This window comes from Penicillium vulpinum (assembly GCF_028829585.1).
Source record: "Penicillium vulpinum strain IBT 29486 chromosome Unknown utg000004l_segment0_segment0, whole genome shotgun sequence".
In the NCBI taxonomy this organism is placed as follows: Eukaryota; Fungi; Ascomycota; class Eurotiomycetes; order Eurotiales; family Aspergillaceae; genus Penicillium; species Penicillium vulpinum.
Genome location: NW_026643244.1, coordinates 3772552 through 3797114, shown reverse-complemented (window position 1 = coordinate 3797114; position 24563 = coordinate 3772552). Strand labels below are relative to the sequence as shown.

At 46.5% G+C, this 24563-nt stretch overlaps 9 protein-coding genes across 9 annotated transcripts; 6 read left to right on the top strand and 3 right to left on the bottom strand.

Moving 5' to 3' along the window:
• Positions 1-869: 869 nt before the first annotated feature.
• Positions 870-2059, top strand: N7479_009932 (alcohol dehydrogenase; the record flags this gene model as incomplete). The annotated part of the gene is made up of 3 exons (XM_057257625.1): positions 870-911; positions 973-1962; positions 2030-2059. 3 exons carry the CDS (start codon positions 870-872, stop codon positions 2057-2059), a joined length of 1062 nt encoding a protein of 353 aa, XP_057105083.1.
• A 2077-nt stretch (positions 2060-4136) lies between these two features.
• Positions 4137-5509, top strand: N7479_009931 (uncharacterized protein; the record flags this gene model as incomplete). The annotated part of the gene is made up of 3 exons (XM_057257624.1): positions 4137-5011; positions 5037-5165; positions 5221-5509. 3 exons carry the CDS (start codon positions 4137-4139, stop codon positions 5507-5509), a joined length of 1293 nt encoding a protein of 430 aa, XP_057105082.1.
• A 1248-nt stretch (positions 5510-6757) lies between these two features.
• N7479_009930 (uncharacterized protein) lies at positions 6758-8270 on the top strand (the record flags this gene model as incomplete). The annotated part of the gene is made up of 3 exons (XM_057257623.1): positions 6758-7415; positions 7469-7790; positions 7907-8270. 3 exons carry the CDS (start codon positions 6758-6760, stop codon positions 8268-8270), a joined length of 1344 nt encoding a protein of 447 aa, XP_057105081.1.
• Positions 8271-8692: 422 nt separating this feature from the next.
• N7479_009929 (DUF3176 domain-containing protein) lies at positions 8693-10680 on the top strand (the record flags this gene model as incomplete). The annotated part of the gene is made up of 3 exons (XM_057257622.1): positions 8693-9195; positions 9241-9413; positions 9467-10680. The coding sequence occupies 3 exons, from the start codon at positions 8693-8695 to the stop codon at positions 10678-10680; spliced, it is 1890 nt and encodes a 629-aa protein (XP_057105080.1).
• A 1266-nt stretch (positions 10681-11946) lies between these two features.
• N7479_009928 (uncharacterized protein) lies at positions 11947-13891 on the top strand (the record flags this gene model as incomplete). The annotated part of the gene is made up of 7 exons (XM_057257621.1): positions 11947-12124; positions 12176-12312; positions 12366-12448; positions 12500-12718; positions 12778-13612; positions 13663-13768; positions 13824-13891. 7 exons carry the CDS (start codon positions 11947-11949, stop codon positions 13889-13891), a joined length of 1626 nt encoding a protein of 541 aa, XP_057105079.1.
• A 371-nt stretch (positions 13892-14262) lies between these two features.
• N7479_009927 (uncharacterized protein) lies at positions 14263-15069 on the bottom strand (the record flags this gene model as incomplete). The annotated part of the gene is made up of 1 exon (XM_057257620.1): positions 14263-15069. The coding sequence occupies one exon, from the start codon at positions 15067-15069 to the stop codon at positions 14263-14265; it is 807 nt and encodes a 268-aa protein (XP_057105078.1).
• Positions 15070-16000: 931 nt separating this feature from the next.
• N7479_009926 (putative glucan 1,4-alpha-glucosidase) lies at positions 16001-18111 on the bottom strand (the record flags this gene model as incomplete). Its single annotated transcript, XM_057257619.1, has 5 exons — positions 16001-16657; positions 16710-17347; positions 17396-17492; positions 17539-17825; positions 17877-18111. 5 exons carry the CDS (start codon positions 18109-18111, stop codon positions 16001-16003), a joined length of 1914 nt encoding a protein of 637 aa, XP_057105077.1.
• Positions 18112-19128: 1017 nt separating this feature from the next.
• Positions 19129-21435, top strand: N7479_009925 (putative alpha-amylase; the record flags this gene model as incomplete). Its single annotated transcript, XM_057257618.1, has 9 exons — positions 19129-19311; positions 19367-19405; positions 19457-19572; positions 19622-19730; positions 19779-20007; positions 20057-20219; positions 20267-20413; positions 20468-20708; positions 20758-21435. Coding segments are annotated over 9 exons (1905 nt in total), but the record flags the coding sequence as incomplete, so codon positions are not given.
• A 208-nt stretch (positions 21436-21643) lies between these two features.
• Positions 21644-23341, bottom strand: N7479_009924 (putative extracellular lipase; the record flags this gene model as incomplete). Its single annotated transcript, XM_057257617.1, has 1 exon — positions 21644-23341. The coding sequence occupies one exon, from the start codon at positions 23339-23341 to the stop codon at positions 21644-21646; it is 1698 nt and encodes a 565-aa protein (XP_057105075.1).
• Positions 23342-24563: the final 1222 nt, after the last annotated feature.

Here is a 24563-nt window from a genome sequence, read left to right as displayed (position 1 = left end):
TATCGAAATAAAGGGTTTGTATAATTTACTTTCTTGTTTCGCAGGGGCCATCATTCTGTGCTCGTAAAACGGGCTTGCTTCGTGACCAAGTTGCCTTTTTCTAGAGTACCGCCGTATTAATTTATCGAATCTATATGGGCGATCCTTCAAATAATGCAGTTCTTTAATTATGTGATTATTTTGGTGGTCAAGAAGAGGTTGATAGAAGATTGTTGACCTTGAATATCGTTGGAATTTCAGACTTATGCCGAATTCAATCTGCGACTAGGATCATATATTCTCTCATTTTAAAAATAGACCCTTCTATGCGTAGGTGTGTAGCCCTCAGGGTTGGGTTCGAACTATTTGGGGGGCCTGAATTGTGCGTGCTTAGGGACCGCTTTCGATATGGATTTATACGGTGTACTGTGAATATTCTCTATCATTGAAGCTATTCCCACTATACAAATATCTATACTTGCCTAATTTCAGGTGTGAGAACTTTCCGATCATGTGACGCATCAACACATTGATCTCGACCCCCACAACAACGAAATGCTCGATCTTCTCCTACAACATTTACCGATGAGACCCGAATAGTTTGTTGGTGTGCCTCGGAGCAGTAAAAATGAGGGAGTCTTACAAAGATTCTCGGAAATTACCCACATCCTCGGCGAGCAAACCAAACGTAGGATAGTCCGCCTCGTCGTAGAACTTTTTTGCTTTTATCTTTGAGTGGTACTTGAATATCTCGAACTATGGCTCAACTAGATCTGTGAAGAATACTAAAGAGTTGATTCAGCATTTTTTCGAACGATCAGTCGAGTGCTAGGTCAATTATACATCGAAAATTTCAACGCAATCCTAAAGGACTCATTCTATCGACCAAAATGCAAGATCTATCTAGGACTTCCAAGGCTGCTATCTTAGTGGTGCGTGCAGATCAGGTTGAACCACGAATGAATTCCAAGCTGACTAGCATGAAATAAACAGCAAGAAGATGGCGGCAAGTTTCATTTTGACACCCGACAAGTCCCGCTTCCAACTCTGAAATCGGATGAGATCCTAGTGAGGGTCTCATGTACGGGAATATGTGGAACAGATATGGGGCTTGCTGCCGGCGCCCTTGGCCCAACTGCTGATATTCTTGGCCATGAGGGGGTTGGGTATGTTGAGAAGCTTGGGGACGACGTATCTTCTACAGAAGTCCAAATAAATGACCGCATTGGCATTATGTGGATCAGAGATGTTTGTGGGAAATGTTTCATGTGTCGGACGCCCAATGAAGAAGTACGATGTGAGAAATCGGTTCGTTCTGGCCTTCATTGTGATGGATCATTCGCAGAATACGCAACTGTTCCTTCTAGCTACATTATGCGCATACCGAAAACTATCACTGTGCCAGATGAGCACATTGCTCCAATCCTTTGCGGCGGCGTGACAGCTTATAAAGCTGTCAAGGTTGGTGGAGGTGAAGTCGGAGCATGGATAGCTATTCTTGGGGCCGGTGGTGGCATCGGCGCGCTAGCAATCCAATATGCAAAAGCGATGGGATACCAAGTTATCGCTCTTGACGCCACAAATTTGAAGCGTGATTATTGCCTTCAGGCTGGAGCAGACGCTTACATTGACGTTACAAGGGACGGCAAGGATGTTCAAGAAGACGTTTTTTCACTCACAGAGGGAAGAGGTGCTCCTAGCGTGCTTGTGGTCGCGGGATCAGTTGACGCCTATAAGACTGCGCTTGATATTATCGGGCCCCTTGGTACATTGGTCTGTGTGGGGATTCCGTTTCCGCATCTACGGGTCCCATTCCATCCCCTTTTGTTTATTGATAAGGGGATACGGATGATTGGGTCTTGTGTGGGTACAAGGGATGATGTGTTGGATGCCATTGACTTTGTCCAACGAGGATTAGTCACACCAGTGGTGAATGTGCAAAGGCTTGAAGATTTGAACGAAATCTCGGCCAATTTTGGAAAGGTCAGTACAATCCAAGTTCATGTGTACCTGGTACTACAGCACAAATCGTACTAACCGGAACTAGCAGGTGTCTGGAAAGCCCGTCATTATGATGTAGTAGAAAATTCACTAGCAATAAAGAGGAGGGTCTGTCCAAGGAGCCCTAGGTAACTAGTTTATACTAAGGGATGGAAATCAATGTATGCCATTTGCTTCGATTCTTCGGTTCTTCGATTTTAACATGGATGTTATCATTAAGTTACATTCAAATTTTCCCTCTGTGTGAAAAAAAAATATGTCCATGAAACTATCTTTTTCATTCAAAGGGTAGAACGCAGAATGGTTTGATGTCGCAGCACTATGTACATCAGGCCTGTAGATTAAAATTACCAAATTACATATGGCATCCGTACCAGACTTACAATGCGTATATCTCATGTCAGACAACAAGGCAACTTGTTAATAAAATAGCCAGTTATTTTAGTACTCACCTAGGTTTTACTCTGACACGAGTGGCAACGAGCAAGACGAATCTAAAGACAGCGGCAAGCGTCCATGTGGGAGGCCAGACTCGTAGACCTCCGCAAAGCCCACAAAGCCCAAAGCCCAACCCACTAATGGGCTGGGTTTTGGGCCCGGTCCTTAGGCCCACCAGTGGACTATGGGCCCGGGGTGAAAGCCCACTGGGCTTTGAATAGGGGCCGTTAGAGCCCAAAAAACACTAAACGATACAAATATTCCGAAAAACATGCCTTTTTTAATTACCATATATATAGACCCCGTTTCTCGCCTTTATCTAGGGGTAATATTTTATTATTATAATTGATATATAGAAAATTAATAGTGAAATATATTAATCACGTTTAAAAACGGAGAAAACGCGCGTTTTAGAAATTTTAGAAATTATAGAATTTCACTAAGAAAGTGGTAGTGTTCCTACACAGATTTAAAATATATATCTGATATCAAAGTATACATTGATCTTTTTCCGGCCTCTACTGGTTGGATTTTATTTAAAACTAGAGTATACACTTATATAGTAATTCTGATTATATATTCCAAATTCAAAGTCTATACAATTAGTAGAAGGATCAGAATACAGCGATTACAAGATCCTAGTTGAACCCCCTTAATGGGCTATAATGTGGGCCTTATAGGCCCCCACGAATAGGCTGTGGGTTGGGTTGGGCTTCGAAGGTTGAGCCCATAGCCCACTGCTGGTTGGGCCTTGGCCCCGAGGTCCGGGCCTATTTATGGGCTTTGCGGAGGTCTAGGCCAGGGAGCGAAAGGTACGTACAGTTCTACAGCAGAAGTTTCCGTACACTCGGGGTCCCCATCAAATATATATTACACACTCTTGATTTCACCAAGTATGACCTACATATTTAATTCACGGTTTACTCCCCCAATTTTTAAGATAAAAATATAAAAAAATATAATTCAGGTAGCCGATTAGCCATAGTATTTAGATTATTTTTTTGATACTTAGCGTACCATCCATTTGCGTCAATTACAGCCTCAACTCCGTGCCCTATGCTCGGAAAAATACCTAGGTATTCGCAAAAACACTAGTATCGATATCCGACCGTACGGAGACTTTTGCGGAGGGACGTATATCCGTTGTATTGTGGCAGAACTTGGCACTCTAAAATGGTATTAGCTTCCAGCCCCATAAGGAAAAGCCACTGCTAGACGTTTCCCTACATGCCTCCTTTCAAGACCCAGGTTTCTAAACACCCTTATTTATATATTTTCAGCACAGAAATAGAATGTTAAGTCATCAGTTTAATATCTCAGGCCCAAAAAAAGAGCCCCCAAAAAAAAAGAACACCTTTGCCAAGAGCCCGGGCGCTGTCACCTCTTGGCTGTACCCCAAATGAGGTCTCTCCAACGCAGGGCCCCAATGTTACGTGATTCTCTACTCCGTACTAGGGATTAGCTGCATCTATGAACTAGTGCATTCTGGGGGTGGCGCCCGTGTTTTTTGAAAAACTTTCAGGGGCTTGAGCATTTCTACATATGACGATGCGCCCCCAACTGTTGCGGATGCTTTAAACTGTGATCTACAATTTTAGTGTCCAATATCTCCAATATGCTCGGGATTTCTCGTGCATCGGCTATCATACTGCTAACCGTGTCGCTATGCTGTCCCAGTGAGTAAAATATTGCTTGTTATGAGCTCCTTGCCCAGACTTATGTTGCTAGATGCCTACGCTGCAAATTGCAGCACAACTTGGATCACGTCTCAGGCTGAAGCAGATACGCTTCGTCAGAATTGTCCAATTGTCTGGGGTCATGTTGGCATCGGTCCATTTGAGGGCAATGACACTGTCCACATTAATCTCGACGGTATCCAACATATCGTCGGCACCCTCGGGGAATCCCCTCTTTTCATGGAACGCTATAGCACTCAGCCCGAATACACGCTCTCCGCTTCATCTTTACAGCGAGTTGATGCGGTCGAATTTGGACTCGTCAGTACGAAGATAGTGAACCTCACACTTCCTAGACTCGTTTACGCGAATGACTACGTGAATATAGGGCGACGTGCCCTCGACCTCACCTACCTGGATATCACGAATTTGCATTCCGCGCGTAGCATTACGCTTGGCGCCCCGGATCTCAGGACGCTCCATCACACAAGGTTACGCAATGTGACAACCCTATGGATTTACCCGATGCAAATCGAATCGCTCGATAGTTTGTCTGACAATGAGCTTGATATGGAGGACGTTTACATATACGGTCCATTCCCGAACATCAACAACATTCCTATTGGATTCAGCTCTGTCCAGTACTTCGTAATCTCTGCCAATTCCTCTCTCACGCTAGGAGGCTCCTCGACAAAGAACATGACCATCAATCAACTCTACCTCAAAAGTGTTACGGGGCTTAAGCGTAGCACAAAGCTTGAGACACTTGAGGCCGATCATCTCGAGATATCAAACTCCTTTCTCATCCCGCATCTCGAAATCCCGTTTGATAATCTCAGTGATCTTACCATCTGGGATGACGATAGAAAGATTCTGAAATCCATCACACTCCCCCCCCAAAGCTGTCAACTGGACAGGTGGCGTTTCATTCTCCATCCACAGTGGCCCTGATCTAAATTTGACGTCGATATACGGTGCCGATGACCAAGGCAAACGCATTCAGACTTGGTACTGGCCAAAGAATGTCTCTGGCATTCATATTGCAGGCGCCACTGTAGGAAATGCATTTTTGTACGTGTCTTTCCCTTACAGCCCAATGGTGACAAAAGCTTACCCAAGAAAACAGTGAACCCTTTGTCGCCCAACAAATGAGCCCCAGCAATGACCTTCCTCCTTCGAATTTACAATACTTCCGGGTTTTTTCATCGCCGAACTCTACCAGTTTTAATTGCACGATCTTCCGTGAGCTCGAGGATATCGGTCGCTTGCCAAGCGATAAATCTAACTTTGAGTGCGACGATTACCACCCTAGCAGCAGCACCAGCAGTGATACCAGCGGTGCTATTCCTATTCAAGCACCAATCACCCTCAGCCTTGTTAGTGCCATGCTTGGGATTTGTATCTGGATGCTGTGAAAATAAATCCCCGAATACAAGCGCCACGCAGTGTTATACATTGGGTGAACAAGCTTGTTTATCCTTTTCTTGGCAGGAAGGAACATGTATATATATTTCCAAGTTTTCGTTAATATAAGGAACAATTAATAGTATCGACTCAATAATTTAAACAGGATGTTGTGTTGATGGTGTTGACGCATGCATCCATCAAAAGATACTAGGTTCTGCACCAGAAGTGTTTCCATGTAGAGTTCCAGCCGGGGGTCGACCATGGGTTTCTCCACCACACGGAATCAGGCTGTGCGAAGGCGTCTACACGGTGATAAATTCTGTCGAACCCGTAGACTGCGCAAATGATTTCCCAATCTATTTCGACCGCAACAGCCACATATAAGCAAGCGTACCCCATTTAATACCAAATTCGACGAGTAATTTACGAAGAGAGGGGGCTAGACTAGTACAATGCATGAGCCTAGCGAGAGGTCCATGAGCCCGCTGTGTCAATACAGGAGTCAAGCGAAATGATTGCATGGGTGAAGAGCGATCTAACCATCCACAGCCGGTAGGAGTCCCCATTTTCTAGTTAGAGACTAGAATAAATTACGAAGTAACATCATAATTTATAACTGGATAGCTTATGTGGTATGAATGGATTTTCAATTGCTACTATGTATCATAATATCAGTGGACAAGTGAGCAACGGCCTATTAATGAAAATCTGGCGTTTGGTGGGGTGCACGCATATTTCACATGCGAGTGGTCCATCACAAAATATATAGTACTTGCGATAAATTACAACTTAATATCTAAACAGCAGTAGTTTATATGGAGCTTTCTTAATAGCTCAATACAGCTTCTCTTTAGAATTCGGAAAATATTTATGACTTTGGGGTTGAGATATATATATTCCCACTTTTCTAATGGTAATTTAACGTGGTTTTCAATACCATCATAATGCAGCCTTTAGATTTTCTTAAAATTGATATATGTTCCCCAGAAAGCTTATCAATAGCTGTCGAATGACAATGAAATCAGAGAACAACGCGGTTGTTGAGATATATGGTTGTAAAATATCGCATTTACTATGTGTTTTGGGATGGACCACTCGCATGCGAAATACGTTAACACAAGGAGGTAACAAATGCCGCTCCAAGCGCATGCCATTCAAAGCTCATGCATGACCAATTATAAAAACCAGGCATACCTCTCGTCCATCTCGCTTGTCTCTTCACTAGCTCCTCCACCATTAACATCTACCTTAACATTATGGACATCAACGCGCTTCTCGATCACATCCACGTGGTACAGGATCAGCTTTGGGTTGACAAGGTGAATGAGGCCCATATAACAGGCCGTCTCTGCCAGTGGGTATCGACTTTCCATCCACATAACCTTCCCTGCGTACTTGACGGTACCTTTCACCATGGCGCATTCAATGCCGGTATGAAGATGGTCTTCACTGATAGCACGGCCTGGATGGTTCGCTTCCCTCGTTTTGGGATGGTCTGCGAAGACCACGCCGATGAGAAGGTTGCTATAGAGGTGTCGGCCCTGAATATCATCCGCAATCGGACTACTATTCCCGTCCCAACGGTCCAGGCTTGGGGTCCGGCTGCTAGTAACAAACTTGGTCTAGGCCCGTTTATTATAATGGACTTCATCAACGGTGTGAGCCTTAGCAGCCTTCTCCAGAAACCCAACGCGGAGCAACCTAGCAGAGTTATAAGGGACGATATCAGCGACAGTGATATTGAGGTTATTTATACGCAGTTGGCGAATTTTCTGCTCCAACTTTTCGACCTAGATTTCGACCAGATCGGTAGCATACCATCGCCAGAGGCTGAAACTCAAAGCCCCACACCACCACGGCCATTAGCATTTAAGGCACAAACTATCCTACAAAACGGAGGAGTCGATACTTTCGGTACGTATTATCGTCAGGTTATATAGTGCCCTGACTGAGCAAATGTTATTTAGGTGATCGAACCAAAGGGTTTACGACGACAACCGAATATTTTCAATATGTCGTCGGGCAGGATTGGAAGCAGCTCGTTTACCAACCAAACTCAACTGTTGGTTTCTATGACGCTCAAAACAAATATGTCGCCTTTAAAGTTCTAGAGAGTCTGATACCAGAATTTATCAACGCAAAGTATGACCGTTGCAAGTTCAAACTAATCTGCGACGACCTCGGCTTAGCAAATCTGATTGTTCGTGGTACGGAAGATCTCACTGTCGTTGGATTAGTGGACCTTGAGTGGTCATATATCGGACCCGCCCAACTTTTTGGCTCGGCGCCGTGATGGCTTCTCCAAGATAGGCCCGTTAACAGTACGTGGGATTGCGACGGTGAGAAGGTGCCTGAAATCGGGGCCAGATACTTCAGATACCTAGAGATTTTTATACGTGTCCTAGAAGAGGAAGAATCAAAGATGCAAGGACACAAAGAGAGAGAGCGAGAGAGCTCTCCAGTCTTGTTAAGTGGTCACAAGCCTCCGGGGCTATGTGGCTGCACATGCTTCTCTCATCTGGCTTTAACGATGACTACAGCTTTCCTTTTACGCAGCTGCGCGCACATGTGGGGGCTGCTGAATGGGCAAGACGCGGGATGGAATTCGACAACCAAAAAGAGCTTGAGGAATTCGCGGAGCGGAAGGTGAGGGAGATGGATATATATGAAGAAGCCTTGGAGGAGGTAGAAGAGAGCAGGGCACTTGTGGACAGCGGAGATATGTCAAGGGAGGATTTCATTGCCAAATACGAACAGCGTCACCTATGAAAACTAGCCTCGACACTTGGATATAGCGCTAGAGGTATGGGTGTCGAAAGGAGTTGAAAGGAGTCACATCAAGCCTAGGTTGAGTTAGTAGTTTTTTTTTCTATATTTTTCTTTTCCTGCTATGGACCCTCTCTCTAAATATACGGTAGATACTTGATCGAGTATTGGACTGAATGCGAGCACCAGGATTGAATCAATTTTCATTTTTGCCTGCCAACTGCCATTTCATCTTCAAAAGATCGACTTTCCGCCCCCGAAAATCTTTGTACAACATACATGGGCCGCCAATCATGATCTCCAATTCTCACAGCCTCATCTGCCCCGTGCGCAGGGAAGCCCACTTATTCAAGACAGCAAAACAATTTAAATCTGTTTGGAATTGCCTTCTCTTCTCTTCCTTAACAACGGATGAACTAGCAGGTATGGACTCAGGCAGGAATAACGAGGACCCTAGCCCAGAATATCCCTTACTGCCAATTCCAACGCAAGTAGGACGCGGGCACCCTCATGCAGAACGACAACACTCTCCTGCCCCATCGTCTGCCAAGACCACGGTCGTGACACAGGAAAACCCCGCAGACAGCAAATTACACCACGCTCCCTCAAACATAGACTACGGGTGGGTATGGAATATAGTTGGGCTCGGCATGGCACTTGCCATGCTGATTGCCATAATTGTCATCTTGAGTATGTATGATGGCAAGCAACAACCCAGGTGGAAGTGGATTTCGCTCAACACTCTCCTCTCTTGGTTGAGTACGGTTGGAAAAGCCTGCATTGCATTCCCTCTCAGTGCTGGCCTGTCGCAGCTCAAGTGGGTGTGGTTTGCGCAGAGAAAGCGCCCGTTGTCAGACCTGAGGGTTTTTGATAACGCCAGTAGAGGCATATATGGGAGTGCAGAGCTGGTGTGGGCATTGGGGATGCGGTAAGCTTTCATAGCATGGCAGCTATCCATATGCTAATGAGATAGTCATTTTGCGGTACTGGGTGCCATTGCGGTGCTGCTCGCCGTCGGCTTTGACCCGTTTATCCAGAATCTAGTACATTACTCGCCCGATCTTATCGTGGATGCATCGCAGGTCTCTCGTCTAGCAAATGCCACAAATTACAGTGGCCTTGGACCGTTGGGAACCGCTTCAAATAGTTCGTTCTCAGCCTACTTGTGCTGTTTCCTGACCAAGTACTGACATAAACAGACTACTATATTGAGCCTACATTCAAAGGAAACATATACAACTCCATATTCAGTACAGATCCAGCGAGGCCATGGGCCATCCCACAGTATATGTGCCCAACAGGCAACTGCACCTGGGACCCCGTTGCCTCTCTTGCAGTGCGCGCCCTTTGCTCAAACGTTACATCCTCCATCAAGAAAGTATGCGAACACCGTGTTCACAAATTCGAGGGTTCATATGAAAATTGCACGGTCTCACTTCCCAATGGGGTATCAGTATATTACGCCAACCTGCCTTCAGCAGAAGCAATCGCCTTGCAAGTTCAACCCTCGTCTCAGCCCGTCATGTACACCAATGCCACCTTACCTGTCCTCCAACGCATTGAAGCAGTAGTCGCCAGCACGGGATCAGGGTGGAATATAGCCTCAGATATTAGGCGTGATCCTAGATATGTCGCGACGGAATGCTCTCTGGAACCCATCGTCCGCAGTGTTAAAGCCGATGTGAATAACTCCGTCTATCACGAAACCGTTCTCGCAGAGTGGACAAAAGTAGATGTGTGGTACGACATAAAAAAGAGCAGCAACGGGTCCTCCCTCGTCCCCAACTGGAATCAAAGCCTAGGCACGCACCCTGGCCAGAACTTTACTTTGGCTCCGAAAAGCCAGGCTACGATACAGCTGTTCATGGAGTCACTTTTTTCTGGCAACGCGTTCACCACCACGATGGGGCTATCATTCAATGCAATTGGAATTCAATATGATTCATATGCGACAGCTGATGTCATGCAGTCTTTTATGTATGGAAACATCACGGGGTGCGCGGACACCAAGAATGACCGGTTTGGCTGCGCGATGAGGAATGTCGCTGGTGCTATGTCTAAATCGTTCCGCGACCAGGCATATATAGATAATGGGCCGGAGGCTGGTATGGCAGTGGGCTCTACACAGGTGAATGTCACTGTCGTTCATGTCCGTTGGCAGTGGATGAGCTTGCCGTTGCTTGTTTGGCTGCTTAGTGCTGTGACCTGGCTAGGGACAGAGTGGAAAACGCACCGTGGGAAGTTACAGAAGTGGGCTGATAATCCGCTTCCATTGTTGTTTCTCTATCGGAGTGAGGGAGATAGTCAAACTGACGAAGCGCAGGGGTTGTCTAGCCAGGCATATGAACAGCGGGCGAAGAGCATTCATACGCAGCTGTACATAAAGGAGAATCAGGCAGCGTTGGTTGAGTAGATGCCTTGCTTAGAATCTAGCCTGATTTCACTATGCCATCGGGCGATAAACGATCTCAAATTGACTACTAAAATTTTACTCATGACATGCATAGGTTTCAAATTAGGGGTTCCTTTCTTCCTAATAAATAATCTCCTACTACATAGTCTAGTTGTACTCCACAGCCTGTCCCCACCCTGCGGTCTATCCTCTTCAAAGCTGGACTAGCTCTCGATCTACGGCCCTAGCCCAATAGGAGTTCGCGCCGCCGAATACTAGTCATCAATGTCGAATCAGAATGCCGATAGGCTTAGCGTTGAAGCAAACCCTTACTCTATGTTAATTACGCCGTCACCAAGGGTTCCGAATTTAAAGATAATTCCTCATAGATTTCGCTCGAAAATACGCATACAGTAAATTTGCAGAAGCGCCGTATGGCGAATATCTAGATATGAAGAGATAATCGTTCGGAAATAGACCTCGAAAATTCAAACTACAACCCAAACGTGCGAGAGCCCTGGTTCGAAATTGTACAGACATTTGGCTTATCTGAAGTAGGTCGGTCTCGAATCGTCGCACTAGAGTTATTATCAACAGAAGTTGCACACTAGTAGTTAGGGATTTGGCCATGCTTTTCTGTTGCTTATATGTAAGACAATAGTTCCACATGTCTCCAAAGCTTATGTTTTTTTATATTCCCCTTTATATTCCTGGTAGCGGAATAGATCTTGGAACAAAACACAATGACGCAAAAAAGATTGCATTGTATTTATTAGAGGGCCCAGAGGACGTTTTGAGACCCTTTCATTGCGGGTTCTATCAAAGTGTTTGGAATACCCAGGTAGAGCGGGGAGGGGGGAAAACAGAAAAAGAAATCTTTGCGCTTGGATAGCATCACCCATGCTTTTAAAAAATACTCGGTGGTGAAAATAGCATGGGATAGTTGTCCAAAGATGATGCTAGGTAAAGTGAAAAGGAACGGGCTACTAACTAGTCGAGGGCAGCTAGTGTAAATATACTCCGTACTATAATAGCATGATATATCCACAATGAACATGAGTCACAGTACTATTTGCTTATTTTGATTTCAAATGCAGTTTGTCTTGTGTACATAATGTAGGAAATTAAAGAGTATAAAAGTGGATACATTGCGTGCTTGATAACTCCGATGAGCACAACTTAGCTTCAAAGGTTGAATTTACCGGTAGCCCTGAAGTCCAGACTTGCCGGTACATAATGCCCCTCTCAATACTTTTTTTTCGTTCTTGATTCTTCTCATCTCACAACATGACTGATACAGAAAGCGACACGGTTGAGGTGCCTCCGGGTATCACCGGGACCGAGGGCATCGATGAGCGTAGCCATGTCCAAGACGAAGAAAGTCCATTACTCCCGCGATCTGATACCGATGCGAAGGTGAAGGCCTTGACAGGTGTTGGGACAATTATTGCAGTGCTTCTGCTCGGTAGGTGAATTAACAGTACAAGAAGAGGACTCAAGATCTGATCAAATATAGGCGAATTCATTTCCAATGCCGATACCACACTGGTCATGGCGGCTGCAGGCCGCATATCTTCCGAATTCAATCATCTGCGCGACGCTAGTTGGCTCGCAACTGGGTATACATTAGGTGCCTGTGCTGCACAGCCAATGGTGCGTGAGCAGAACCCACACCGGAGACATCTCAAGGTCTAATTGTTATCTAGTATGGGAAACTGAGTGATATTTACGGTCGCAAGCCAATTTTGCTACTGTCATACGTCTTATTTGCACTGGGCTGTATAATGAGGTAGGCGGATTCCTGTTCTGAGAGCCAATATATGATTCTGACCGCATATAGTGGCATCGGATCCCAGATGTGGGTGGTTATTTTTGGTCGCGCGATCAGCGGAGTGGGTGGTGCTGGAATCATGACCATCGGCTCCATTATAATTACAGATATCGTGCCTAAGCGCGAGGTCGCTACTTGGAGAGCATATGTGAATATCGCCATGACACTTGGACGTAGTCTCGGAGGTCCGTTGGGTGGCTGGCTGAGCGATACTATCGGATGGAGATGGTAGGCTTCCACTATCTGACAACTGCATACATTGTCTAACCATATTAACCATGTTCTAGGCTATTCATCCTACAAGCCCCGTTCTTCGCTCTAGCTGCAGTCCTCGTGATTGTGAAACTGAACGTCGGAGAGAAAGCAGACTCTACCTCCAAGGGAAGCAAACTCGCCCAGGTTGATTTCCTTGGAACTGCACTACTAGCCTCATCCATTGTCTCGATTGTCACACTCCTTGATCAAGGCGGAAAGTCCTTCCCATGGAGTTCATGGTGGACAGTCCTCCTAGCAAGCAGCGGAGTATCACTGCTAATCGCCTTCGTTCTCGTGGAAGCTTACGTCGCCCGCGAACCGATCTTCAGCCTCCGCATCCTCCGGCGCACAAACGTATCAATGGCATACATAATTGGCGGACTACAAATCGCCGCGCAGCTGGGAATGATGTTCTCCGTCCCACTGTATTTCCAAGTAACCCAGCGCGCATCAACGACAGTAGCGGGCGTGCATCTCATCCCAGCAGTGATCGGAAATACTGTTGGTGGGTTAGTAGCAGGAATATTCATCCGACGCACAGGACAATTCAAGATTCTCCTCGTCGTTGCCGGTCTGGTTGCCGGAATTTCATACCTGCTCCTCTTCCTCCGCTGGGACGGACACAGCGGGTTCTGGGAGTCACTATTTATTCTCCCTGGTGGATTTGGTACGGGAATTGCGTCAGCGTCATCATTTATTGCCATGTCTTCTATGCTACCAGCTGAGGAGATCGCCATGGCGACGGCGGGATATATGCTGATTATTGGATTCGCCATAATGGCTGGTGTGACTACGTCCAATTCCGTTCTGGGGATGGAATTCCAGCGGCAGCTTAAGCTCAATCTCCGCGGGCCTGGCTCTGAGGAGGTAAATAATCTCCCGGCGAGAATTTTTGATCTCTGTGCTAATTTTTCTAGATTATTCAACGGGCGATGGCTGATACGAATTATATCACGCACCTGACTGGCCAACTGCGGGAGATTGTGGTGAATTGTTATGTTTCTGGTCTTAAGCATACATATCGTGAGTTGATTGTGTTATACTGTTTGTTTCGGTGCTTTCCACTAATACTGAATAGTTGTTTCCCTTGCTTGTTCGCTTTTGGCCTCATTCACCGGGTTGTTTATTGCGCGCCATCAAATCTAGACTCCATCTTTGGGAAACACATTATTATATCAAGTTGAAAAACATTAGAAAGGAATTTTAAACCCTCCCATACTTGACATTGATGGATGTATCTTGCACATGACGTAGAATCCAGAGGCCACTTTTAGAAGGCAACTTGTCCCGATAGTTGTCTCATCGCTGGCGCTACAATGCTTTCAGGCATATGCTCTTCTTATTTATTCAGTGTGGCGCATTTTCAAGTTTCATCATTTGTTTTCTGTGTTTGTGCTATTCCAATTGGATAATTGAAGATGATACGCAAAACACCATCAAAGGGAAAATTTCAGAAGACCACCCCAAAAGATCACCCCAAACCCAAATGTAACCTTAGCATGCTGCTGAATCAGCGCCTAATCGGTAGAAATGCCTTTTTGCAAACACTCCAAAGTTTCAACAAGCGTATTAGCTCCATCCCCGTAACCTCCCTTGATCCAACAGTGGTCGATGAGGACGCTAGCCCAAATATGATCCGTCGACGGTAGAGCAGATCGCGGAGGCAACGCAACCTCGTCTCGGGACCCATTGGTTTTATGCATGTCGATGTCAACAAGATCACCTGTTGCAATTGACCAAAACACCCCACCAAGCTGGCAGAGGTCTGTCCACACAGTGCGCCCGTTCGTATCCCTGCCGTTTGCAATCATGTTTCTTTGCATGGAGAACATTGATGAATGACCAAAATCCGCAAGCACAACATTGAGATCTTTATCCATCAAAATATTTCGGCAGGAGATGTCTCCATGTATGACACGATGGTTGTGAATGTGGGCAAGGCCAGTGGCTAACTGGTGGAACCACTTGACCTGCAAACCGATGGTGATCTCAGCGGTTGGCTGCCGAAGCCACTTCAAAAGGCTTCCATTCTCCATGTATTTGAGTTCGATGAGTCCGTGGTCGAGACGAATGTAGGAAATAACTCCCTTGACAGATGTTTCGGGTGTCGGTTGCAGTCGACGATGAATATCCTGCTCACGCTCGAAGGCAGCCAGGTCGAGCGCGACTTTCTGAGGGCGCGTTTCCGGGCGTCTGATAGGCAGCTTGATCGCGTTTCTTTCATGTAAAACAACAATCCCCGACGCGCCAATCCCTATGATCTTTTCTTCTGCGATGATACTTCCATCCTTGTCGAGGAAGGTTGACATTCGACCATCTGCCATTTTGCTTTTGTTGGGCAAGGTAGGGTGGGCTGGAATCTTATGATGACTAGTATTAGCAGTGCCAATATTTAATTAGCTGATATGCCTACCTTTCGATCAATGGCGGATCAGAGAGATGAGGAGAATAGCATAACTCTCTATTGAGCAAACTAAGTCTTTATCGGCCATAAACTGGTCTAATCTTGACATCCAACCAGATGGGGCGAACATCGGATGTCAATTTCCCTGCTATTCTATAGACGGTATATAGATTTTGAATTTGAACCCGAACGGGCCATTTGGTGAAATAGTATATCAGAATTTTATATAGGTGTCAGATCTTTTCGAAGGCATATATAGCATTCAAAAAAGTCCCCGACCCCAAGATATAGAAGATTAAGAATCAAAAAGAATGAATTTAATCACTCTTCTCCCTCTTTTGATACTGCTGTGGTGGCACCACGCCATCTTATATCCCCAGCCTGATAGGATGCGAACCTAGTATACACTTAATGTATAAAGTCTCCAAATAGTATTTCACTAAAATGAGGACACTTCATAGCTAATTATATATCTTCTGAAAATGATGAACAACAATGGTCATGGCTTGGAACAAAGAGTATATAGTGCTTTATCAAAGGACTGCTTGCTTGTCCCAAGGCCTTTCAACATCAAACATTACAGAACGGCCAAAAAATGAATACATCAGTTGATTATATATGCATTCATCTTCACCGCCAAATTCCTCATTTTAGAATTAATTTATGGTCACAGTACTGAAGCTATGTTCAAATAAATCTTCATTGTCATGTTGCTATTCTATGTTGATAGAACGACTAGAACATGATCTACAACCAAGTAGGCAAAGGTTTGCCAAAACAGCAAGGATCTAAAATAGCTAAATCAAATCTTCTATAATCCCAGCTGCTTTGGGTCCATTCCCTGAACGGTATTACCTCCAGGTATCACTAATCGTGACAGAATTAGTACCACACTGGGCAGGAACAGTGTACGACAGGTTCGGGTCGCTCTCCCATGTGATAGCGCCAGAGCTCGACACTCGGATATACTTGTAGCTAAATGTGCTACCAGCTGGGAGTGCCACATTCACGAACCACAGGTGATTGCTAGTAGTGTACGAAGAAGCGCTCAGTGCAATAGCACTGGCTGGAGCCCAGGTGCCAAGCTGAGAGATAGATCCCGCGAGCTTGATATTCTCGCCATATACAGTAGTGGCAATCACATTGAATGTCACTGAAACGGAGGTGGGAACGGTGCATGCTGTTGTGGTAGTGGTAGTCGTCGTGGTGGCAGTTCCACCGGGAGTTTTAGTGGTAGTCACGCTACCGCCTGCTCCACTGGTCAAAGTGGCAGGCCAGGCGGTGTTGGTTGCAGTGATGTAAGTACCAATAGCCGAAGTATATTGGCACTGGCCGGGGACACTGTTGGCAGATGTCTCACCCCATGGTGCAGGAACTATGGAATTTCGGCGCTCGTTGGCGGTAAGCAGCGCTGCGTAGGACCAAGTCAAGTCACGAGCTGAAAGCGGCGTGCCATCTGCCCTAGCGAATTGCTCGGCCAAGGAGCCACTAGCCGGAGCGTATTTTTCCTGCAATAGTTGTTAATCGAGGTATTCAACAATCTTGTAATGTGAAACATACCACAACGCTAACATATCCATCCGCATATGTCTTGACAGCGCTCACAATAGCTGCGTATGTATCACTGGACGATGCGTAGGTACCGGTCGCAGCAGAACCATACAGATCCTTGAAGAAGCTCAAAGAGACAGAGGTAATTGTCAAGGAGCCCTGACGATTCCATGTGTAAATAGCGTCATACAGCTGCTCCGCAGCAGCCAAAGTGCAGAGGTACCAAGGGTTACCATTGTAGTATGAGTCCTCTTGGTATCGACCAACAGCAACAGCTTTACCCGCGCCGAGACCAGAGTTGACATTGTAGATTGATCGGAATGAATCAGTCACAGCTTTGTGGTTTGCGAGTGCCCGAGCTGAGCAAGGCTGGAATGTGGTATCGTCGCATCCTGCCTCTGGATCAAAAGTTTGAATGCTGCCGAGTAGAGTATTGGCGTCTTTGCCAGAACGGCCACCACCAAAGTTGGCAAGAATGTAAGACCCAGTCCAGAAAGACTGTAGGAAGCACAAAACCTGGGGAGCCTGAGAGTCACAGTACGAACATGAAGAACCGACTTGCTTCGCGAATGTGCTTCCCTCAACTAAGGCGCGGTGTTGAGCCGCGATGGTGAAGAACGATGAGCCTTGAACTTCTTCCCAGAGATCTAAAGGGTATTAGGAATGTGCACAGCTAAAGTTTGAGGTATACTAACCAAATCCGGTCTGATTCCAGTACTGGGCAACATAGGAGAGATCGTTGCGCACAACGGGCCAGACAATGTTGGTCGCATAGTTGGTGTAGTCATTAGCCTGAATGAGTTAGTAATGCAAACGGCAACAGGTTCGAAACTCATACAATAAGCCATTGGCCAAACGAAATCAGTGCAGTGGCTCGCAAGGCTGGGCCATCACGCTGGGGACGACCCCAAGAGCCAGTGAAAGCTGTCTCATCGGCGTTGAACTTGGGCTCTGCCAATCCACCACCGCCGGAAAGACTTCCAGATGGATTGGACACCGTCTGGAGATAGGCCTGCGCGTTGATATATTCTTCAATAACGGTTAACAAATCAGTGTCGCCGTTTCTGAACATATCGACCAAGGTCTTGAAGACGAGGGCCGAGTCACGAGTCCAAGTATAAAAGTCTGTAAGTTCAGTAAACTGCTATTTCAATAAATAGGGGTGGAATAGCTCACAGTCAGGCGAGGAGGTACTTGGGCTGGCGATTACAATGCCTGGCTTAGCATTTCCAGCATAGGCACCAGCCGATCCGATGTTGTTCAAGATACCCTGTCTTGCATACACGGCCTCAGATGCCAACCAGGTATTCAAATCACCTGTCGCACGAGGAACCACAGGAACCTGCGGCGCGGCGATGGCAGCATGGCCAAGAGTGAGCGCCCAAAGAGCTGTCCAAAAACGAGGAGCCATCTTGAGATAAGAAGGTGAGTTTGGTTTGGGATCGTCGGTGGGATCAGACTTGCTTTTTATAGGGGGTAGGGGGGGTTTGCAGAGGAGCTCCTCTCGGTCGCGACTACACGTATTCATGCACATGCATGATCATTGCATGAAAATTGCATGCCACTTGCATAATAGCATGATATTGCACACGAAGTGAGCCTCGGCCCCCGGAAAAATACCGTCAATCAGAGATCGGCATTTCCCTTGTGCATATCACGTACATCACTGTTCGCTAAAGAGCTTGATTCCTAATTCTGCAATGATCAGGTCTATCAGGTATATCATTACTCCCTCGAGTAGGTGAATCGAATATCTCCCGAGACACCTGAAACACCTTACTATCCGATCGTTGATCTCTATCCCAATCGCTTGGATCAACCACATCCGATACACGCGTCAATTATCGTCAACACGAATGCGGCGTCGTTTATCTCCGCTATTTGATCCCGCTGATTCTCCGTCCCCTGTCATCTTCACCGGTTAATCCGGGGTGGTGGCCACCAATCAGCCCGTTCAATTCTACCCGCCACCGGCACACTAGCCCTGCCTTGTAACTAGCGCTTTGGTAAGAAATGAGTTAGATGCGACAATTCTCGTCTTCAGTATTGCCTTGAAGATGTGGAGCCATCAACAATCCCGAAAATGGGCTGGACCCCGGAGAAATGGATATCTTCAGCATTGCTGACTGCTTTTCCAGAAAAATCTCCGGTTTCATCTCAAGGTGTGTGGATATTTTAACTCGATATGTCGGCCCGGCGGAGCAGACTACAAACCATTTGGGCCTTCTACGTCTTGTTTATTCGGCCGATTGGATTGTCGCAGCGGGAAGCTTATGTGAGTGTATATTCCCGTGAAGAAAATTTTATGCCATGCTGACCTAGATGACATGTCGCTGTAGCCTACAGAATGGAAGGCGAAGTATAAATTGGGTCTTACGCTGTCCCCATTGATTTCTCTGAGAACTCAACCCTCGCTGACGCAACTAGTCCTGTCTTGTTCAGGACTACAAAGATGAGGAACCTTATATTCGCAGCAACCCTACTGCTATGGCAGATGGTTGCAGCCCTGACTCCCGCCCAATGGCGGAGTCAATCAATTTATTTCCTGTTGACGGATCGCTTCGGACGCACCGACAATTCGGTCACTGCTAACTGTAACGTTCAGGACCGAGTATGCCCTATTTTCTATTCTGGGTCTCAATTCATAAATTAATCATGCGTATTAGAATTATTGCGGTGGCACTTGGCAGGGAATCATCAACCACGTATGCGTCAAATCCCTCTATTCAGACTCCATATGCTGACTTGGCTATTAGTTGGACTATATTCAGGGAATGGGCTTCACTGCCATTTGGATTACTCCAGTGACAAAACAGCTCTCCCAAAACACTGGTGATGGCACGTCCTACCATGGATACTGGCAGCAGGATCTGTAAGACTATTCCACGGTCTATGTCGTAATCTTGCTCAAACTTCACTAGATACAATGTCAATCCAAACCATGGCACGTCCGATGACCTCAAGGCACTGTCGAAGGCACTGCACGATCGAGGCATGTATCTCATGGTGGATGTTGTGGCAAATCATATGGTTCGTTATCTTGAACAATGAAATGGATACCTTCTAACACCTTAACAGGGCTACGCCGGGGCTGGAAACAATGTGGATTATAGTGTTTTCAATCCCTTCAGCTCTTCCTCCTATTTCCACCCCTATTGTTTGATCAGTAACTACAATGACCAGAGCAATGTCGAGAATTGTTGGCTCGGTGACACCACTGTCTCATTGCCAGATCTTGACACAACACAGAGCTCAGTGCAGAGTCTCTGGAATAGCTGGATTTCCAATCTGGTGTCTACGTACTCCAGTAAGTCTAATAAATCCAGCGACATGAAAAATAGATTTAACATTCTCAGTTGATGGATTGCGCGTCGATACTGTGAAGCATGTCCAGAAGTCCTTCTGGCCTGGCTTTAATAGCGCAGCAGGCGTCTACAGTGTCGGGGAGGTCTTTGATGGAGATCCAGCTTACACTTGCGACTATCAGCACTACATAGATGGTGTCTTGAATTACCCCATGTGAGATGACTGCCGCCCGGCTTCCCAACTAAAAACTGACTGGTTAGGTATTACCCACTGCTACGTGCGTTCCAGTCCTCCAGCGGCAGCATCAGCGATTTGTATAACATGATTGGCACTGTGGCATATGATTGTGCGGATTCAACTCTACTGGGCAATTTCATCGAGAACCACGATAACCCACGTTTCCCAAGGTGAGATATTTGAAGCTCTCAGAGGTACCCGAGACTAACTGCCTTCCTTCATAGCTACACGGGCGACTACTCACAGGCTAAGAATGTGCTCGCATTCCTCTTTTTATCAGATGGTATTCCCATTGTGTATTCCGGCCAGGAACAACACTATAGTGGTGGAAACGACCCAGCCAACCGCGAAGCTATCTGGCTCTCTGGATACTCTACCACATCAGAGCTATACCAGTACATTGCGACTACCAACAAGATCCGCAAAGCGGCAGTCGCAGCAGACTCCAGCTATATCACAAACAAGGTACGTATTTCTAAAGCGATGTTAGTGAAAAACACTGACAAGTTATAAGAATGTCCCCTTCTATCAAGACAGCCACACAATAGCCATGAAGAAGGGATCGGGCGGCTCGCCAGTCATAACAGTGCTTTCCAATGCCGGATCATCTGGATCCTCCTACACATTGTACTTGGGTGGCAGCGGATATTCATCCGGCACCAAGCTGATGGAGCTGTACACCTGCACATCTGTTACAGTGGATTCCAGCGGTCAAATCGCCGTGCCAATGGCATCAGGATTACCACGGGTGTTTATCCTCGCATCATCCGTGAGCAACGGACTCTGCGGCTCAACCGGTCCCACCACCACAGCCACCACAGCGACTCAGACCCAGACCTCTACAACAACCACTACAGGGAGCTGCGTTCAAGCTACTGCACTGCCCGTCTTGTTTAAGGAGCTTGTGACTACTGTCTACGGCCAGAATATCTACCTCACAGGATCGATCAGCCAACTTGGAACCTGGGACACGACTAAGGGCGTTGCACTATCTGCAAGCAGCTACACCGCTTCCAATCCTTTGTGGCAGGCGACTATCACACTCCCTGTCGGTACAACCTTCGAGTATAAATTCTTCAGGCAAACGACCGGATCTACAGCTGTGACATGGGAAAGTGATCCCAATCGGTCGTTCACGGTGCCGACTGGATGCACTGGAGCCACAGCCACTGTGAGTGCAAGTTGGAGATAAACAAGGACTTCGTCCTGATGACAAACTTGGCTTGGAGATGAATTTATGACTCAAATCTGCGAATGTCATTTATAACTACCTACTTTCTATAGCACAACTTTGCGTACCAAATCCCAGAACACAGTACTAGCTAGGCTATATATCGTGACACATAATTCATATAGCCGTAATTCGTGAATTTCCTACTCATCCATACTTACGTTCCCACTCAAATATGGAATGCACCAATGTCCGCCATCATATGGTCATAGGTATCTTGACGAAAATTGTCCGGCAGGAGAAGACCACGATCAATGCAAAAGTTCATCAACGACTGGTTATTATCATATCGTGGCCAGTGCATATAATCTCCAGCCTTTGCGTTGGGATCGAGCTCATATACAAATGACAAGTAGTATGAGTGTATTGATTTTGATGCATAGTTTGGCAGGATTCCATAGAAAACCTGCAGGATATCAGATCCATGAAAGGTTCCTAGGAAGGGAATGATATGGGCATAGGTTGCCAGGTAGGACCAGGAAGGAACATCTGGTTTCGCTATCTGGGCGAGGTTCAGGAAGACCCGGCGTGTCAGAGTGAAAGATAGATCGCCCAGGATTGCTGCCAGTCGTTTATATTGTGGGTACCAGTTGTACAAGGATCCCGTGCGGAAGGGCGAGCCGTATTCTTGGGTATCTTTGTAGGTGGCAACGAAATCAGTGAGTTGCTGTCGCGAGGCATCGAAGAAATATAGGTTCTCTAGATAGTCCACAATGTGCTCGGTTGTCGTCAAATTGGTTTGGTATAGAGCAAAGATGGTGCCCTCATCTTCTTGGTCGCCAATGATGAATGGCACCGAAGCGTATTTACCTTGCATGACTAATTTTTCTGGTGATTGGGTTAAGATCGTGCCATCGGGACGAGGCAAATATGACTCAGCGACGGAATTGTAACTCAAAATTCCCGGGACTGAGTTGGCAGCGTTCAGGAACTTGGTGTAATCCAGCCCGCGTAGACATGCGAGGGTGTCACTGGCGCCACTGCAGCCGGCGTTTTTGACAACAGCATCATATATAGCCTGGCCTTTGGTGCCATCAATGGGATTTGCAGGCACAATACTTCCAGAATTCATGATGGCACCACGGAAAAGCGGCGCCCCATTGTATGTATTGTCACCATCATACATGGCCATCTGATCAAACACTGAGATAGCACCAGCAGACTCGCCCCAAAGAGTGACCTTAGATGGATCACCTCCAAATGCACCGATGTTGTCTGCAACCCATTTCAAAGCAAGTCGCTGATCCACTAGTCCGATATTGGCAGAGCCATCATTCAGAATCTCTGCACCTGGCAAGAACCCAAACCCTCCAAGACGATAGTTCATAGTCACAAAGATAACTGGCATACCCAGGCTCACAGAGCTTGTCACGAAGTTTGATCCGTCATATCGTGTAGAGGCACCTTGTTCAAAGCCACCACCAAAGATCCAGACGAGCACCGGCAGCTTTGCATCTGCCTTAGTTCCGGACGGACGGCGTACATCGAGAGTCAAGCAGTCCTCGCCAGAATTGATGATCTGCTGGAAGATTGGGATGTTGATGAGATTTGCAATTACAGAACTAGGCATGTTCTTTTCGTCGGTGCTGAAGGTGAATTGCGGGCAAGACTTCGCAGCAGAAGTAGCCTGTATGGTCCCGAGGGATGTTTTGATTGGCTGAGGTGGTTTCAACCGAAGGAAGCCAGTCGGAGGCAGCGCAAATGGGATACCATTGAACTTGTCAACCTTGTCGATACCCGTGGAGCCAACAACAGTGGCCTCGGGCTTGGAGATGATCACAGTTGGGTCAGATGCTCTCTTTTGTGCCGGAACGGCCCAGACCAGAGGCAAAGCAGACAGCAAGATCAATTTCAAGATGGAAGGCATTGTGATGCTTCATTGAACTCGGCAGAAGGGGTTTTAATGCACTGGTGGATGCGTTTCGCCGATGCCCCGCAATCCTCATGTCGATTGGGCAACCAAGGGGCATATATATAGAATGTCTGTAATTTCCACTGCCAACAAATATCAAGGGCAAATCTGGATGGGCATGTTTCACAGTTTCATAACTCGAAGAACATGAGCATGTGTCTTCTCCGTTAGATTCCGTTAGTCATTTCGATTTTAGCCCTCGCTATGCCCAGCCAACAAATGAGATACAGTAGAAAAAGTATGTTCCCAACTCAAAATGGTGGATAACTCGGTGCATTGCTCATGCGAGGATAATTCAATGCAGGGCTATATCCCCCATGCGTATCATGCAGGGCATCTAACATGGGTGGGGCCGTGGTCATGAAAATGTGGCTGGATCATCGAGAAGGATCGCGAGTCACAGTCGATAGGAATGTACGTCAATTAGGGAATGCTGTGACCTACAGTTCAGCCAATCTGACGCAAGGGGCGTATATCGTACCGTGTGGTTGCCCATTTCCCACGCCCGATGACACGAGTTGAAGATCGTCTTCTAGGGGGAAAACTCTGTTTTCCAGATAGACGTCACCTAGAATTGAACGATCCCACTTGATAAACTGAGCGGTTTGATCTCGGCGTCCTGGTTGTTTTCATATCCGCCACCCTGTTTTGAGAGAGAATCCATGAATAAGGGGTCGCGGTCCCTACAAAACTCCTCGCATCTGTCCCTGTCGCTCTGTCACTGTCGGAAAGTAAGATGACCCTTGAACGTAAGATGACTGTGCTGTTGAAAGGAAAAGACTACGAGAAGTCAAACGGGAAAATATGGCTGCTCGCACGTGCCATACAGCTCAATTAGTCGACATCGTGAGTTTCCCCTAGATTTTCTCGTAAGCCCTACAACCATGACATATGTGGCAAAGGTTAAATATCGTAAATTCACCTTCAAAACTCGGATGCTAGACTATTTTAGCATATATCACAAATACTGAAGGCTCCTGCTTGATGTGGGCAACGTACCCGAATTCATAACTCACACCATGGAAATGCACCATACTAATTACCCTTTCACAAGGAGATGTCTCATTTCCCCCCTTCCATCCAGGTCATCCGTATCTAAAAGGCATCCTGATCTATGGAGTCTCTAATTGAGCTGGTTCGGATGTAGTACCTAGATTTGGAAGGCAGTATGGTCTCT